This window comes from Stegodyphus dumicola, chromosome 2 (genome assembly GCF_044657685.1).
Source record: "Stegodyphus dumicola isolate Sdum_Otavi_A_Nest chromosome 2, ASM4465768v1".
In the NCBI taxonomy this organism is placed as follows: Eukaryota; Metazoa; Arthropoda; class Arachnida; order Araneae; family Eresidae; genus Stegodyphus; species Stegodyphus dumicola.
In genome coordinates, this window is record NC_140769.1 from 117,022,957 (window position 1) to 117,041,328 (window position 18,372).

Consider the following 18,372-nt stretch of genomic DNA (forward strand, 5'->3'; position numbering starts at 1 on the left):
GAAAATTTTGTTATCTGCAGGTATTGGCCTGAGGTTCATAGCTAAAAATGAATAAAGAAGCCTAAAAAATAAACAAAGAATACCCACCCACATAAACAAGGATTTTCAGGATTTTTTTATTTGAAACACTGTTTCAAGTGCTTCATTATTTACTACACTGAAGTGCCACTGAGTTAGACATGGCTATGCAAATCTTGTAGCATTGTGCCGCATGCATGCTCACATGGGGGCGTTGTGATAACTGCATATATAGCTAAGTACTGTGATTGTTCTTAATCAATCGTTTTGATTGTAAGTGTATGTAAAACTTCTGATTTTAACACCTTCGATCACGAACAGATAGTAGGTGCTCGATGGATGGGCTATTCAGTTTCTGAAATTGTCAGAGGGCTAGGATTTTCAAGCTCGACAGTGTCAAGTGTATACCGAGAATACAAGGGGGTTTGGGTTAAACTAGTGATTGGCTGATCTGTGCTATACATATCGAGTGAAGTCAAACATTAGCTCAGATTACCATCCATTTGAATCGGCACCAGTCATATAGTTAGTAAATGGAGTCAGTTTGCTGTTCGGCAATGTTCTTAAAGTGTCCTTTTGTGTGTTGACTGTGACACTCGGCAATTCATGCTCAAGAAAATATCGACAGTTAGTAAATGGACCGTGCAGCATCCCCTTCACCGTGCTTCGAAAACTGTAAATCCACAAGAGTACCATTGCTCAATACATGCCATTCAGCTGCATGTAGAATGGAAACACAGAAAATGTGCTTTAAAGGGCTAGAAACAAGTAGCATGGAGTGATAAGTCTTGAATTCAACTACTTAATACCAATGTGAGGCTCAGAATATGGTGTCGGTATAATGAAGCCATGGATCCTGCATACCAGGTTGGAACTGTACAAAGCCATGGCAACTTAATCATGGTCTGAGGTGTTTTCTTGTGGCAGTGTGTGGGATCTTTAGTACTTGTACCAACTTCCCTTGATATGATTCGTTACGTAGAGTTATTGGGCGATCATCTCTGTTCATTTATGTTGCCCTGTCATTTTCTTGGAAATGGAGTATTCCAGCAGCATAACTGCACTTGTCACAGGTCCCGGTTGGCTACTGCCTGGCTGAATGAGCATTCCTTTGACTTCTGTGTCATGAATTGGCTACACAGAAGCCCTGACTTAATCCTACAAAATTCCGTTTGGAGAAAAGTCTGAAACCACATTACACAACTCTAGTGATCTTTCCTGGATTATGAAAAGCTGTATCCGATGTTTGGCAAGGCATTCCGGTAGAATGCTTCCACAAACTTATTGAAATTATGCTTTGTTGTGTGGTAACCAGGGCTGTGGAGTCGGAGTCGGGTAAATTTTTGGGTAAAAGGAGTCGCTAAAAAACATGTCGAGTCCGACTCCAATTTTTATTGAACAGTTTAAATTTGAAATGAAATTAAAGTGAATTGACAAAAAAATTAATGACAAACTGAGTTAATATTTTTATTTATGGACTATATACATTAATAAATAGTTATTTTCTATTTTATTGAAATATTAGTAAATAAAAAAGAGGCCCGGTGGCGCAGTGCCTAGCGCATCGCACAGTGTCACCACAGGTCAGGGGTTCGAACCCTGGGCTGGGCAAGGTCGACTCAGCCTTTCATCCCTTGATTTCCATCCTTTGGGTCGATAAAATGAGTACCAAGTTCACTTGGAGACTAAACACTGGGGGTCCTGCGACCCCAAGCTGACCACTTGTTCAGGGCATATGCTTATGCACCCCGGGGCCCACGGTCGAGAAAGCAGAATTATCATGGTCAGAGGAAGCCCAAACTCATTGCTGACCTGCTTGCTATCCCTAATTCAGTGACACTTCAGTGCATACTTTATTCCCTCACTTTTTTTTACCAGTCCTGCGGTTTCTGACTTTTTTCTATTACACATACTCCCAGAAAACCTTTTTTCAGTGTTTTCATTGTCCAACAACTAAATGATTGATGATTTGTGACTCTCTCTCTCAAAAGGACATAACAAACCCTTTGTCACTTTATCTAAAATGCCATCTAGCAGCCCATCATGGGAATCTCTGTACTAACTAGTCTTGTTAAGAGAATTTTCACTATACATCTATAGTAGTGATACAAGAAATATGTAGGGTTCAATATGCAAACCTAAAATTTATTAGAAACTCTGTAAGAAATAAAAATACATACCTGTAGCAAACAGTAACAAAACAAATGTACATTATAAGCAGTAATGAACATATCTACAATTAATTCTCATAATAAAGCAGAAATTTCATCTTCCTGAGCTAGAAAAATGACAAGAAGATAAGAAAAAAGTAACCAAGAAACCAGTGAATTTTGACTTCTCTCAAAGCAATAAATTTTGTTCTGAAATTCTAAATTATTGAATAAATTTGCATCAGAAACTGCTGTTCAGAATCCAAATTCTGAACAGTACAGTTTCTTGAAAATGACCTAGAAATTGAAAGCAGATAATTACTGAAAATTGAGTATTGATCTGCTGCCATACTATTTTTATCTTATTAATTCATTTATTCACCTTTTTAGAATAAGTCTAATCATTCACATATTTGCTAATTTTTATATGTTAATATGGTTTATGAAAGAGACAAATCTGTAAAAAGCTGAACTATTCACTGAAAAAAGTTAAGGCTTTTGTAAAAATAAATACAAATAATTATTTCTAAAAGAATTCTAATGAAAATATATACTGTAACTATTGTATTAAAAATATTTGTTTTGGTAAGCAGATAATTGTGGGAAAATGCACTCTTTTGGTAAACATGCTTGCTTTTAATATTATAATGCATAAGAATAATTTAAATATTTTCTCCATTTAGTGTATCTAAGGTATTGTTAAAATCTTTTAAAGTAATAGAAGTTATATGCATAACTCGGTTGTTTTAATTTTGAAACCATGTTGCCTCGAATAATCTAAATTTAATTTAAGAAGGCAATGTAGATTGTCAAGCCTTTAACTGCTATAGAAAATTATTTTGTTGATTTAAATGTTGGACAGAAAATAAATCTGATAGTACGTATTACATTTCAGTGTGCAAGTGACGAAGAACTTGTATCTTCAAAAGCAAGTGAAGTGGATATTCCTTCCTGCCCTCCAGCAGACTGTGAAGAGCATGTTAAAGATGAACTTATTGTAGAACATGGTGAAGATGAAGATGAAAATCGTCTTGTCATAGCTGAAGCAGATATGCCTTTGAATAGTGAAGTAATTTAAATATTTTTACTGTCTGCTTTATAGCATGTATTTACCTAAGTGTTTGTTAAATTTGTTTGATGAAACTTGTGTTAAATATACTTTTTCACATTCTAAATGTTTTCAAGTAGTCTTTTTTTTTTTTCTTTCATTCACATCTTTAAAGCCTTATTTACAAATTTTCATGTTGTATGAGATGTGTAAGTATCATAGAGTATGAATACTGTATTTGACGGCATATAAGACGCACCCTTATTTAGAAGGCCACGTACAAGGAAAAAAGTTTCAATAGTCCGCACAATAACTTAAAATGTGCATTCTTTCTCTTTCATCCATATTTACTATTTGACCGAGGTCAGAAGAAGTTTTCTTGCGTACGTTTATAACAAACCTATTAAATGCTAGTATTTTTTCTTCATAATCTGCTGGCATTTTCTGTGCAATAGTTGTTTTTGTGTGCATTGATAAGCCTTGCCTTTTCATGAACCTGTAGCACCAGCCCTCAGACCCTGAAAAGTTCTAATTCCCATGTTTTTCTGCTAATCCGTTGGCCTCATTGATTATCATTTTGGTTGAAACACTTATCCCAGATTTTCTTTTATCTATCACCCACATTTTTATGGCATTTTCAAGTTCAGGCCAAGATGGAGCTGGGCATCGAAGGTTATGTTTTTGTTTTTTAGCAGTCTTCAGTTGATCTTCCTGCAGTCGTATCATTTTTTCGGTAGGTGGTGGACCGAAATGCCTTGCAGCTGCTCTGTTTCCATGCACATTGGCGTAGTTTAACACTCCTAGTTTATACTGAATTGTATAGCTTAATCTCTTGTTTCCTGTAATCATATTTTCCAGGATATTTTTTTTAAACAAATAGTTTTAAGCACCGATACCGACACGTTTATACAGAGTAGCACCGATATCGACACCTGTGTTGGCGAGTCAAAGAAAGTCTATTTAAAGAAGGAAAGGCTCCATAGACGTAATGTGACCATCGAACCAGTTCGAATTTCGACATCAGCTTCGAGCTTTGGCACTTTTTGGTGACAGATATTTCACGTATGTGCAAAATATTCATGGCAGATGTAGAAAAAGTTATGTGTGTCTAGACCTTTATCCGAGCTAAAAATAGTATTCAGTATTGAAAGTTAACCTGTGTTCTTCACGTATAAGACACAGATAACTTTTTTGAGCCCAAATTTAGGGAAAAAAGTGCGTCTTATACGCCGTCAAATACGGTAATTATTTTTTCACTATGTGACATATCTTTTTTACTTGCTAATTATTATTTATTTATTTTTTTTTACCTTATCTCAGGAGGAAGACAAAATAGCTTTAAGAACACGCTCAAAATTATGTCTGAATGATACTCCTCTGGAAGCCATAGAAGCCTCATTTATTGCTCCTGATATAACTGTAGATATGTATGATACACACTGTGATGATGAAGAATGGCAGAAATTTCTTTGTGATCTTTACAAACCGTTAGGTATGATTTCATTTATTATACAGTCAATCCTCACTATAATGAACTTCAAGAAACTGAAAGATGGTTTGCTATACTCAATCTGATAAGTAAAATGGGTTATTTCACTAAAAAATATGAAAATTCATTGATGATTAACATTATCAACACCTACCAAAAGAACTATATAATAATTCTTAATTAAAAACATCATATTAAGTTTTAATTACTATTATGTACAATTATTAAATTTGTTCACTATATGTTAATAATTTTACATGATAATTGACTTAGCATATTACTAAGCATTTAAGTCATGTTAATATTTCTCTCAAATATCACATCTACCTCTAAAATACTTATCTAGAAGCAATTATTTTATTCATAAAAATTTTTAAATACTAAAATGAATAATGTGCTAATGCATTCACTTTTATTTAACATCTGAATTCTGACGTTTGTGTGAGTAAAATGTTATAACGACATATATGGCAGCTTTAGCTGTTATAGGTAATTGACTTTCCATGTGTTGCATTTCTTCAGCATTTGCATTAGCATCAGAAGAGACTTTAATAGCAGAAACAGCGTTTCTCATTTTTAATTTCTATCACAATATCTTCACCCTCGAATCTACATATTGTTTTGTAATAGATTGAATGCACACAGGTCTGACGTTAGGCTAATAAAATATATTTTTTTATCAAATGAAATGCTTCAAAGTTCTTGAATTTTCCATAGAAATACTCATACAGGTGTTCACAGTATTAGAGAGTACAGTCAGTAGTCACACTTCACACTACTAAGAACGTTAAACACAACGCAATGTGAAGCACACCTAAAGCGAAAGCTAACCCGGAGATAATCTCAGTTTATGCTGAACCTACAATCCAGAGCAAAATAACTCAGCTACTACTTAGAGCAGATTCTCTCTCTCCAGCCTTAAATAGTTTTCATCTGGTTGCCAAGATACTTTTAGATTTTACTTACTGACTGTGCTTCTCGTAAACAAAAGAACAGCTTTCTGTAATAACATTTGAAGTTCCTAATTATGCCTTAGTCCGTGGATTGCAACATTGCATTAGAGGGGGGCAAGAAAACAAGCTTAATCCATTCTAAGTTTTTGTCATTTGTGTGTGTGGTATATTTATAATTCAAGGGTAGATTCTTTCGCTTTTGTGCCATAAGTTTCTCGTTCCATTGTTGGAACTCTTCTTCAAACAGTTTGAACATCATCCACATCCGGCAATTAACCATACAGGAAACAGGAGGAATTTTTAAATCTTTCTCATGGTTTTTGAACTTTACAAGTCATCAAAACCCTAGTATGATGCTTATTGTCATTCATACTTCCATACACATGAACTGTGATCAGCACTTTCAGTGTTTTCTGCCAATGTATTTTTGTTTAAATATCAAAATTTGGCTTTGCCTAATCTTGCAGAATAGTCTAGATTTATCTGTGTTAGAAATGTCATTTTCTTTATTCTGTTGAAAGATGTCATCTTACCCCTCTGCATTTATTGACATCTGATTCTAATAGTTTTTCTGAAGAAATGTTGTTTGCTAATTTCAGTGCCTTTTATCTGAATCATTTGTTTAGATATTGGCAGATATAACTTTTTTCAAATGTTGAAGATTAAATAATGCTACTTCAGAGTTGCCAACGCTCCCGATTTAGGCGGGAAACTCCCGATTTTCGAACAACCCGGTTTACAATATATTTCTCCCGACTTTTTCTTATTCTTAAAATTTCTCACGATTTTTATGGAACTTAGCTTAATACTTCGTTATATGAACAAAAAAAAAAAAAAAAAAAAAAAAGTGATTTTGGACATCTAAAAGCAATTGAATTTTCTCTAGATTATATCTAAAACAAAACCTTGCAAATCAGATGAGAATTTGTGCTTTGTGAGTGAGAGCATACGTATCCAGAAACATTGTTCTCCAGTTCTCTGATCCAGAGTCTTCAGAAATTGAGTGCAGTTTACTTTCTGTCCCCACTTTAGAATGACATTCGACGGGCTTTAATATAGCACAGCTAATAATTAAAAATTTTTTTAAAAATGCAGTTCCTCTGGATAATTGCTTAGCACTTGCTGCCGATAATGCACCAGTAATGGTAGGCTTGAAGACTTGTGTTGCAGGCATCTTAAGAAAGGAAAATTCAGATTTGCAGATTTTGAGGTGCACCTGTCACCTCTTAAATTTAGCAGCTGAAAAAGGGGGAGCTTTTTTACCAATAAATGTGGATGAACACATTGTTGATATTTATTATTATCTTAAAAGGAGTTTTAAAAGGAAGGAAAAATTGAAACAGTTCCCAACAGCTGCATAATACTGAAATGAGTAAAATTTTGAAACGTGTGTGTACATGTTGGCTGTCTTTAAAGAAATGCTTATCTAGAATCCTCAATCAATGGAACCCACTTCTCCTGCATTTTTTAAAGAAGTAAATGTTTCGAGAGTTAAGATAAAAGGCTCTATTGTAATTCTTGTAATTTTATTTATGGTGAAATAGAAAATTGGAAGAAAGATGAAGATTTGATAATAGGAGCTGCAACTAGAAAAGTAGTGGAAGAACTTTCAGAAGAAGACAAAAATAAGTTTTATCTTCATGTTAGAAGTTACTTTTGTCAAGTATGTGATTACGTACTACATAAATTTCCATTCAACGATGAAGTGATTTTGCATGCTAAAGTTGCTGATGTTTCTGCTCTAGCAAATGCATCTTTTTCTGATATAAGGTAGTTTTTGAACAGATTTCCTGTGTTACTTCATTTAGTCATGAAAGATGATGATTTTGATGTTGCCACTGATTAATATTACAGTCGCAATTATGCAGTTTACAATTAGAAAACTTGGATGAAGTTGTAAAATCAGCTAGTATTTACTACCAGTGGAGTTTAATTGGAAAACTGAAAGGTTCTGGTGGAATTTTAAAATATAGTGAACTGTCTAGAATTATGTTAGCCATCTTGACAGTTCCCCATAGTAATGCAGAGTGTGAGAGGAATTTCAGTGTTGTTGCGAAAACAAGGACTAAATTTAGATCTAATATTAGTGATGACACATTAGAAAAAAATTTGTTAGCAAAAGCAGGCCTACGTGGCAATTGCTATGAACAAAATTATGAAGTTTTTTTCTTAACGAAAGCAAAATCTGCCACTGTTCATAACGTTTGTACGAAAAACCGATTAAAAGTGTCTTTTTTGTTGTTGTTTTAAACGATGCAAGTAATAAAAATGTTTTTTATGTGTAGGGTATTTTTATGATGCTTGCATTTAAGAATTAGTAACTATTTAAAGTTAATTCATTATTAAAAACTATATCATTTAAAAAGTCTCTTTAACATTGTGAAAAATCTCCTGATTTCTTAAAGAAATCTCCTGATTTTTGAGTGTCATAGGTTGGCAAGTATGCTACTTCAACATCCTCATGCTCAATCTTTCTCAATGTTTTCCTTGTATCCAAATATTTCTCATAAGTAGATACTGAGTGTCGATTTTCCACTTGGTACCAACTGTAAATAAGTTGTATTATTAACAGATATCAGTTTGGCTATATCCAGTTTTGTGTTTTCTGGATAATGCTCATCTTCAATGCAGAATGTTTTATGTTTCATATGGATGAATTTTTGACAAGAAATTTTTACTGATTTAGAGTGAAGAGAGTTAGGTCAAAGAATATGTGAAGTTTTACCCTTCTCAAAAGATGAAAAGGGAATATAATTTAATCACTGTTCAATAACCTTTGAAAATGCATTCATTTCTTGCCACAATATGTATGATTGTAAAGTGAAGGTATAAATAAATTTTTTAAAGAACATCTTCATTTTCCAGAAGACTTAAAGAATGTAAAACTTTCATTAAGAAGGTAAAATTTGGAAAGCGTTTTGAATAAAAAAAAAACAGGTGATAAATGTAGAAAATTTCCGTTCTCTGAAAGACAAATTACCTGTGTAGCCCAAAGTGCATAAGAATCTAATCCTCTTTCCCCGAATAGTGAAAATCTCAAAATTTCCATCATTAGAACAGTCTTGAACAGAGCTCTGCTTTACAGCTCAGTCAAAGAACTTTGGTAAAATCGAAGAAACTATTCAAGTACTTTGGCTTAATGGTCAGATATACCATATAGGGCCAGGTATGCTTAACACATGTCATGGTTCTTCAAGAATTGATTATTACACCTGTCTGACGCAGCCTTTGCTTAGAAAATAGATAAAGGAAGGATGAAGAAAAAAGAAGAGGACAGTCAAGGTGTTTTCATTATTTTTATGTGCATGAAGTATGGATCTTAATAGGCCAAACAAGGGGGATTTTAAGGGTTAGTATTTTTTCCACTAAAACTTACAAAAATTCTGGAGAAAAATGTTAAAGGTTTCAGAAAAAAAATTTCTGCCAGGCTATCCATAAATTTTATTATACAGTATGAAGTCCAAGATCCAAAATCATATGGACTTGAGCGATGCTGGATTTTGGAAATTTCTGGATTGTAGATTATCAGTTTAATAAGATGACGCATAGAGAGAGCAACGTTGGGGCTTCATTTCTTGTTTAGGTGAGGTAAAAGAATTCTAATCTTTCATGGGACTACCGCCAGAACAAATGCAATATTTATAACCACATTGAGTGTAAGAATTTAGGAGCACCAAGCAGCAAAAATTACGAATGGATTTTCAAAATTTAGGGGTCATAAAATTTTTAGAACTTGAAAAGCAGAATTTAGGACCCACAGAGATTGCACCATGTGGCAAAATGCTAAGCCTTGGCTCTGCCTCCTATCATACACATGAATCCCCAAAGGGGGAAATTGTGATCCTGACCAGCATTAACACAGTATCAGTTAATGCATTGTTATTGGCCGTGGTAATAGTTCCTTAACCAACAGGTGTTTGAAGGAATCTCGGTTAGTGCAGAGAAAAATTGCATATACAGGACACCTGTTAGCTTTTATAGTTATATTCTACATTCCTAATTTTGTAATGGAGAGGGATTTTTTTTTTTTTTTCATTATTTTACTATTCCACCAAATTTTAGAGCCCTGATATTTAAAGATATTATTAGATATTTAAAGAAATAGAATAATGAAGAATCTGCATAAATGCATTGTAATGTTTTGAAGCATTTAACAAAAATAACTTAGCTACTCCAACTCACTGCTACCATTTATCATCTTAATTTCATCTCTTTAACCTTCCAGCATTCGTGCGTTGTATTTTTTATGACATCCGTTATTTTACCATTTTTGGCATGAAAAACGACAGAAATGAGTGAATATTGATAATAAATTTGTTAATAAATAAATATTAATCTTATTATTGCAAAATACAAATAATATCACATTCAAATATAAGTAAATTATTTTTAAGTTCTTATGTTAGTGAGATTAAAATGGAATGATGTATTTCATTATAGAAAATTTTAAATTTATTATTTAAGAATCATATTTAAAATTGAAGCTAATAATAATATTTATCAAAGGCAAGTATAGACAAAAAACAAAAGTACCATGGTAGGAAAAATGTAAGTTTAGCATTACTTATTTCTGCAAGGAAATTTACTTCTTACTGGTTACAAAAATGCATTTTAAACTAATTTTAATGTTTTTATTTATTTCTAAAAAATAGAAATAAAAGAAAATAAGGAATGAAAATTGCTATTGTTCTCCCATCCAAAGATTACCTTTTCTTCATCAGATAATTCTTGAAGAATCTGAGCAAAATCAGCTGGTTGCATATATTTTTTTGCCATGAAAACCTCCTCCATATAAACTTTAATTGATATTTTTATAAATTAAAGTTTACAATTTTTTCTTTAAAAACAACACATTATCATATACATAATTGAAATATAACATAATAATGTACAGTCAGAAGGAGAGGAAAGAATAAAATAGTTTTTTTTTTTATCTAAATAGAGAAACAAAAAAATTCTTTAATCAGGCCAGGAAGTACGACTTATTGTATATACATTTTTTTGGTTTTTACCACTTCAGTAAATGACAGTGTAACTGTAAGGTTGCAATACCAGTGCCCATCTCATAAGTCATAGATTTAGGCTCACATTATTTTTCAGCTAAATTAAGGTATTATGATCAGTCATGATGAGGAATTTAATGTGCCGGTCTAAATAACATTGCAATTTCTTTACAAATAATAATTATGGCAGTACATACCTTTTCCGTGGGTGAATATTTTTTTTCAGTTTCTGTAAACTTCCGAGGTCGTTGTCTTGTTCATCTTTCTGAGTTAAAATAACACCCATACCAGAATTTGAAGCATCAGCTTGCAAAATAAACTGCTTATTGAAATCTGGCGCTTGTAGATAGGCTTTTGCGATAATTTTTCCTGTAGCTCTTCAAATGCTTTTGTGTACTCTTCTGTCCAATTTATTTTCACTTTCTTTAAGTTTCCTCTTAAAGTTTCGGTTAAAGGTACTGCTATAATGAGAACATGGGAATGTAATGATTATAATATCCCGCTAATCCTAAAAATGCTCTAATTTGACTCTTTGTGGATGGCACGGGAAAATCAAGAATGGATTTTAGTTTGACTTCACTTTGCATTGTTATACCATGACCTACAATATGTTTTTGATACTTTACTTTATCGTGAGCAAATATACATTTTATTGGTTTAACAGTTTAACCAGTGTCTTTTATTTTTTTTTCAAAACGGCATTCAGATGACTTAAATGTTCTTCCCATGTGTTTGAAGAAATTGCTACACCATCTAAATATGGAATTGCAAAGTATTCACAACTGTGAAGGATTTCAGCCATCATTTTGCTAAATGAAAATGGTGCATTTTTAAGTCCAAAAGACTTCCGTAGAGGGCTAAATGTGCCAAAACTTGTAACAAAAGTGGCTATCTTTGGGCATTAGGTATTAACAATATTTGCCAGTATCCCTTTGTGAAATCCAAAAGAGTTATATATTTTGCAGCTGTCACAGTTTCCACTCATTGTTCAATATTAGGTAAGGGGAAGAATTGTGTTTTAGTCAACGTATTCAATTTTCTGTAATCAATACAAGCTGTAGGATCTCTTCCCGCTACTTCCACTAAAATCATGGGAGAAGTGTAATCTGAATCTCCATTTCAATTATTTTATGTTGAGTCATTTTATCAGTTTTTGTTTTTAATATATCTGTTTGTCTAAGAGAAATTTTGTATGGTTTACAGTGGATCAGTTTATTTTCTGTCAATGGAATATCATCCGCTATTAAATGAGTTTTTTCACCCTTATTAGAGAAGATTTTTTGAAAATTTCAATAGCAGATCATGCAATTCTTGAATTTGTTATTCATTTAGCTTATCATTCAAGGAACTGTTTTCTTTAATTTCCTCAAAATCGAACAATATTCGTTCAGAGTCAGTTGTTGGGAAATTCTCCTCCATGTCATAATTTTCAGATTGATCTTCTGTAATCATAATTAACCGATTCTGCTCTCTTTTGATAAAGTTTTAACATATTAACATGGTAGGTTTAACATGTTAACATAAGTTTTGAATATGTTAACATTCTCTTTTAATATCTTTACAATCGTACCACACTTTTCTTTTGGTTTGCATTTCCGCATTTTATCTGTATCCCTTTGCGTCTTTTTAACTGATTTATGAATTGGGAAGCATATTCAGCAACATTATTTCCTTCATCTTCAGGATTTGTCCATTGTTCATATAATAACATTACAGGTGTTCTAAGATTTAGAACAAAACTTTTTTTGATTTGAGATTTAAACAGATACTTTGAAGAAAACATGTGCTCACTTCATTATTTTTTTATTTATTTATTTTTTTTTTTTGATAAGCCAACAACAACAAGAAAGATGACAACCAAGCAGTGCATTTCAATGTTTGTTTGTTGAAAGAGCTTAACAGAAAAGAAATCATATCTGAACCTGGAACGCCACCTCATTCATTGTTTATAAAACACAATTGAAGTGAGACGGTGAGAGAAAGTCTGACTAGTAAAAAGTAAAAATATGAAGAAAGTTACTTGTATATTCAGGCACATCTTGGAGCTTTGAGAGTCTCATTTGAACATTATTTTTCAAAAGCTCAAGAGAAGGTGTTTGATGATTCTGAGTGTGTTTAACAAAAGCCAGACCTCCTGAAACTGAGCAGAATATAAATTCCTTAGTGAGCAAGCTAAAAATTGCATTTAAAAAACAGTCTTTTCTCAACTACATATCTCTTTGAAGCAGAGTTCTTTGCGTAAGTACCTAAGCAAAATACGGACACTGCTTAAATGCAGAACCTGAACCTGCAATTATCATCAATTGAACCAAAAGCTCAAAATATATGCTGGGGGAAAAAAAAAAGAAAGAAAAGAAATTACATACAAATGTCTCAGTAAATATTTATATGCTTGCTATTATGCTTTGCTGTATAATTATTAAAATTTAATTGAAATCGCTTTCTGAAAGGAATGGTAAAAATTTTAAATAACAAATAATGGACTAATATATATTTTATTTGAGTTGAATTGAAGAATTTAAACTGAAAGAATGTGCTTATTGTATTGGCCATTTTATTGTTGCTTTTACTTATAATCTGTTGAATGCAAAGTGTTTGATTTCTTAAAACTTGAAATAACTTTTTTATACAGCAGAATTTGGATAATGATTCTGTGGGTTGAACTTTGATAATTCTGTGCAGCAGTTGTTTAGAATAAACTGGGACGTTACGATAAATTCCAAAATTTTTAAATTAATTTCACCACATGGATTTGTGCAGCTGATTAGACATTTCTTCAATCTACAACCCTATATTATATATGTCCTTTTCTTTTATTCAACACTACTTCTAAACACTATTAGCTTATAAGACAGAATAAACCTATTCCGCTAATCAAAAAAATTGGGAACTGCTGAAATACAGTGTCTTACTTAATTTGAATAAATCCCTATTTTTTGAAAGAATGAGAAAATAGATATTTGAGAAAAATTATGAATATATTCTTATGAATTACAAATTTATTAATATTTTCTTATTATTTTTAATTTTTTTATTTATGAGATTGTGTTCCTAAATTTTGGTTAAATATGATGAATGGTTTTACAGGTTAATTCATAAGTGTGGAAAAGGAGTATTAGTAACGATTTTGAATATAATTATGTGTTTCCTGGCTTTACGAGGGTCAGTCAAAAGTTAGTTGCACTGCCTAAGAAAACAACAGGAGCAAAATTTTGTGAAAGCTTTATTTATATTTTAAAATTCCATTCAAAATCTATTTTTCAACGTATTACCTCTGTTATTTAAGCATTTGTCAAGGTGTGGTACAAGTTTTTCGATGCCTTCTGCAAAGAAATCCCGTCCGATAACCATTGTTGGGCTGCAGCTTTCACTTCAGCATCCAAATGGTACCGTCACTTAGAAAGTTCTGTTTCATGGGACCAAACACATGAAAGTCAGGAGGAGAACGGTCTTGATTATAAGAAGGGTAATTCCACACTTCCTACCTAAACTTTTTCAGAAGGTCACACGTTTGTTTTGCTGCATGCTGTCTTGCATTGTCATGCAGGAAGAACAGAATTGTCATGCTGTTCGACAATTTACCTGGCCCGTCGATTTTTAAGTGATTGTCGCAATCATTTTAGTATTTCACAATAAGAAGATGCATTAATTTTGGCACCCTTTGGTATGAACTCTGTATGCACCATGCCTTCTCTGTCGAAAAACTGTGTCATCAACACTTTTCCTGCAGATGGAACAGTTTGACACTTTGTTCATGTCGGGAAATTGCAATGTTTCCACGCTCACAATTTTGTCCATAAACTCATTTCCTTCCGTTTGGTAATGTTGTAGAAATGAATATGCACTTTCAAAACGCTTTCCTTTATGTTCCCTCTTCAATAGACATGGCACCCATCGAGCACAAACTTTACGAAATTTAAGGTGATTGGCAATAATTTTATGCACACTCCATGAGAAATATCCAGTTCATTTGAGATTTCATCTATCATTATGCATCTGTTTCCAAGAATGCATTCATTCACGCGAGCAGCGATTTCCAAATTTATTGCAGTTCATTGTCTTCCCTTGCGCTCAGCGTCGTCAATATCTGTACATCCATTCTCAAACATGTTGCACCATTTCATGATAACTTGACATGACATTGTATTTTCACCATACACTTCATGCAACTGCCCATCAATTTCAGTGCAGTTGCACCTTTTTGCCCACAAAAAAAGAATCACTGCACACATTTCCAATTTGTACGCTGTTTGAAGCTGTCGAGACATGGTTGCGACTGATTATCAGAAAAAGTAAACTTGCATAGGGGAAGCTGCTACGTCACGTGATAAAGGTATATGTCTGAAGTGTAGCCACACAGTGTCATCCAAATAGTCTTAGACGAAACATATTTATGCAGTAGTTCAACAAACTTTCTGACTGACCGACGTAAATAGCTTTAATAACATTTTCTAGTGCATGCAGTTTTGCTCTTGGTATGTGTGCTTTATAAACTGTTTCTGTTTTAGTTTATTATGGTCTTTTCTTCTTGTCCTTATGAAAGTTACCCAAAATCATTTTATAAAATTTGTACTAATTACTGTAAACTGTGAATAAATATTATTTTAACGAATAAATAGTTGAATTCAAGTTGATTTTGAACTTCTTCACATGAGCAGAATGTTCTGTATCCTTATTTTTTCTTTCTGAAGTTATTTGGAAACATTTTCTAGAAAAAGTTCTGCCTTTTTTAAGGGTTGAATGAAAAATTTCTGTGCCAAAGCATATATGTGCCAAAGTCTATAATGATAGTATATGAGGCAATGAAAGGGGCATTCAAAATAATACATCCTTTGACACAAACTCTGACATGAGTCTGATTTTTGCTTACACGTTCCTGTTCTCTATGGTTTCGAATCTGAGTTGAATTTTGAACTGTATTATCATGTTAACAGCATATTCCCTAAATGTACAATTAAAAAATATAATGCAAACTATTATTTTGATGCCACTATTTAATATCGGCCTTTAAAATGAGTTCTAGTCAAGACATAATTCTGCTAAGATTGGACCCTGGTAATGATGTTAACTTCCATTCAGAGCTTTGACCATTTTGTTTTTCAATCATAGTAACAATAACATGTTTAGTACTCTGCATTTACAGGGTTGTCACGCTACCTGGAAAACCGGAAAAAGTCAGGGAATTCAGAAATTGACCAAAAAATTCAGGGAAAAGTCAGGGAATTTCGTACAATGATCCCGCCAAAAACGGCGAGTTTTGCGCCGACGTCGGAAGAGATTACTTTTTTGGCGAATTGTGTATCATGAGTGTCATTCGGGCAGCTGGCATAGAGCCAATTTTTGCAGCTCCAATCTGATTGTCTTTTATAGAAAGGCAAAGCAAGTTTCCTGCAACTTTTGGTTTCCAGTAACCTCGAGAATCGCATGTGCAGTGCATGAACTAAAGAAAATACCTGTTCTCGTATAAAACAAAATGGGTTTAATTCTAGTATACAGTACCATGAAGGTTAGAATCAAAAAATATGTATTGTAAAGAAGGAAAACCTCTCTGCAACAGACGTGGCTCCGTTCCATCATAGAGGGAAACAGCTGTGCATGCACGATATATCTCGCCAAAGCTCGAAACTGGTGTCGAAGTTCGAAGGTCATGTTATCAAGAGTTCATAAATATCGTTTATGAATATCGTTTAAAATTTCTTTAAACTCTAAAGAGGGGAAAACAAAATATTTTTTGGTGCAAGTAAATTAATTCATGGATTAGTTATTTTTTGGGGGGGGGATGGGGGAAACTACGAAAATCCGTTTTTAAAATTATTGCGAAAAATCCAAGAAAAAACGTTCTTTGATAAAACGTTTCTTCTTGGATTTTTCTCAATAATCTAGAAACGGATTTTCGAAGTTTTCTTTTTTGTCAAAGAACGTTTCTTCTTAACACGTGTTTCTCAATATCCTGTACACATCGCAAAGAGGGAAATTCTGGCCACCAGGTTCCATCGCCTAATCCCTAGGCAAATTTTCCCTCCGCTTTCTAGCGGCGTAATAGCATTTATGTGTATGGAACCTTTTCTTCTGTACATAGACGTTCTTTGGTTAAAATAATCTCCATGTATTGTACAGCGGGATTTGGCGACATGGTGATGAGCAGTGAACGGGTCATTTTGTTCTTGGCGACAATTTTCAAAATCATGCGAAGGCCGTACCGTATACTAGGATTTTACCGCAAAATCTTTTTTTTTCTTTTCTTTTTAATAAATACCTTGTCATTTTTCAGTAAAATAAAAAAATAGTAATCAGTCATCTAGGCTAACTATATTCGCTAAAATATCGTTTATTATTCTAATTCAACTTTTAAGTAATTATCTTTATTTTTATGTTATTCATATCATTTAATGTTTGTTCTTCCCTCCAAATTTATTTATCATTAGTAAATAATATTTCCAAATTTCAGGAAATTTTCTCTGGCATAATCCTGAAATTAATTCTAGCAGTATGATGACATCACGAAATTTAATGCACATATTTTTTCCTAATGTATGCTGCGAAATAAATATAAAATACCTCAATTTAGTAAAAAAATATCATTAAATAGATTTCTTTCTTTCATTTAGCTGCAGAATGTCTGCAAAAAAAGCCTTATTTTATTCCAGATTGGGCAAATTCTAATCTCAATCTTTAGTGGAGAAAACAACTCCTATTATAATTATATTTGTGTTTTCAAGTGTTCAGGTGCCTTTTAAGAAGACAGCTCACACAAATTAAATTTACCTGAAATCTAACCTAACTTTTAGCATTGCGTCGGGATTTATAAGAACCGGCCCCTCAGGGGGCTCACTTTTGTGAGTACGGGTGTGGCAATCCCGAGGTATCCTAGCCCTTCAGGGGATCATCTTCTTGGTGAGACGGGTGTAACGATCCTGGAGCTCCAGTGATCTATCCTCTTTTCCGGCTCCTCTCCTCTTGGCTGGAACTTTTTCCCTTCCCTTCTCCCTTGTGGTTTCTCTCTACGGAGTGTGGGGCTCGTCACAAGAAACTGGAACAGCCCTTGTCTCTAGTTCTCGAGTGGTGAGAAAACTGCCCATGTGTTTGCCATGCGTGATGTTGTGTTGCGACCATGTGTTTGCCGTTCCAGCGAGACCCGTGTCGCTGGAAAGGAGGGTCCTGGTAGTTGAGGGGCGAGGTACTGTCCCCAACACACTGCTTTGGCCTCTGCTTCAGCTAAACGGGAGGCACCTTAGTCGTCCTCACGGGTGTCAATCGGCTGGTCACTAGTCCTTGTGTCAGTGGCTTGGGGTCAAGCTCTCGGGAGTACCTGCTTTCGGGAAAGCCAACTGTGGGGTTTCAGTTTGCGTATAGGTCTGGCTAGCCCTAACACAGGAATCTGTGTTCCCTTGTTGGGCTCCGTGGTGGGCGGGGCCGTCGGACCCGAATTTTTCTCTTTCAAATATGGCTTCTCTTTTCATTCTAAAAAAACCTGAATCAAATGACACCAACAAAGAAATAGAAATTGTTGATAAATCTATTAACAAGAAGATACGTGCTGATGAAAATACCAAAGATATTGAAGTTACTGACAAATCCATTACCAAGAAGATCCGTACCGATGCAAATGCCAAAGAATCTACTGATTGTCCATGCTTCCTTGTTGTCTCTAGTCCTTCTGGTGAACTGCAAAAGATGTCTCCTTTTCTCGTAAGTAAATACATTCACTCAG

At 33.7% G+C, this 18,372-nt stretch overlaps 1 protein-coding gene across 2 annotated transcripts in view; it reads left to right on the forward strand.

Annotated features, from left to right (window-relative positions):
* Positions 1 to 18,372, forward strand: part of LOC118202808 (GON-4-like protein) — a 177,436-nt gene that overhangs the window by 28,726 nt on the left and 130,338 nt on the right. For both annotated transcript variants that reach the window (XM_085811076.1, XM_085811077.1), the window contains exons 4-5: positions 3,064 to 3,237; positions 4,537 to 4,708. In XM_085811076.1, coding sequence (XP_085667202.1) covers positions 3,064 to 3,237; positions 4,537 to 4,708 — 346 coding nt within the window. The remainder of the gene's footprint in view (positions 1 to 3,063; positions 3,238 to 4,536; positions 4,709 to 18,372) is intronic.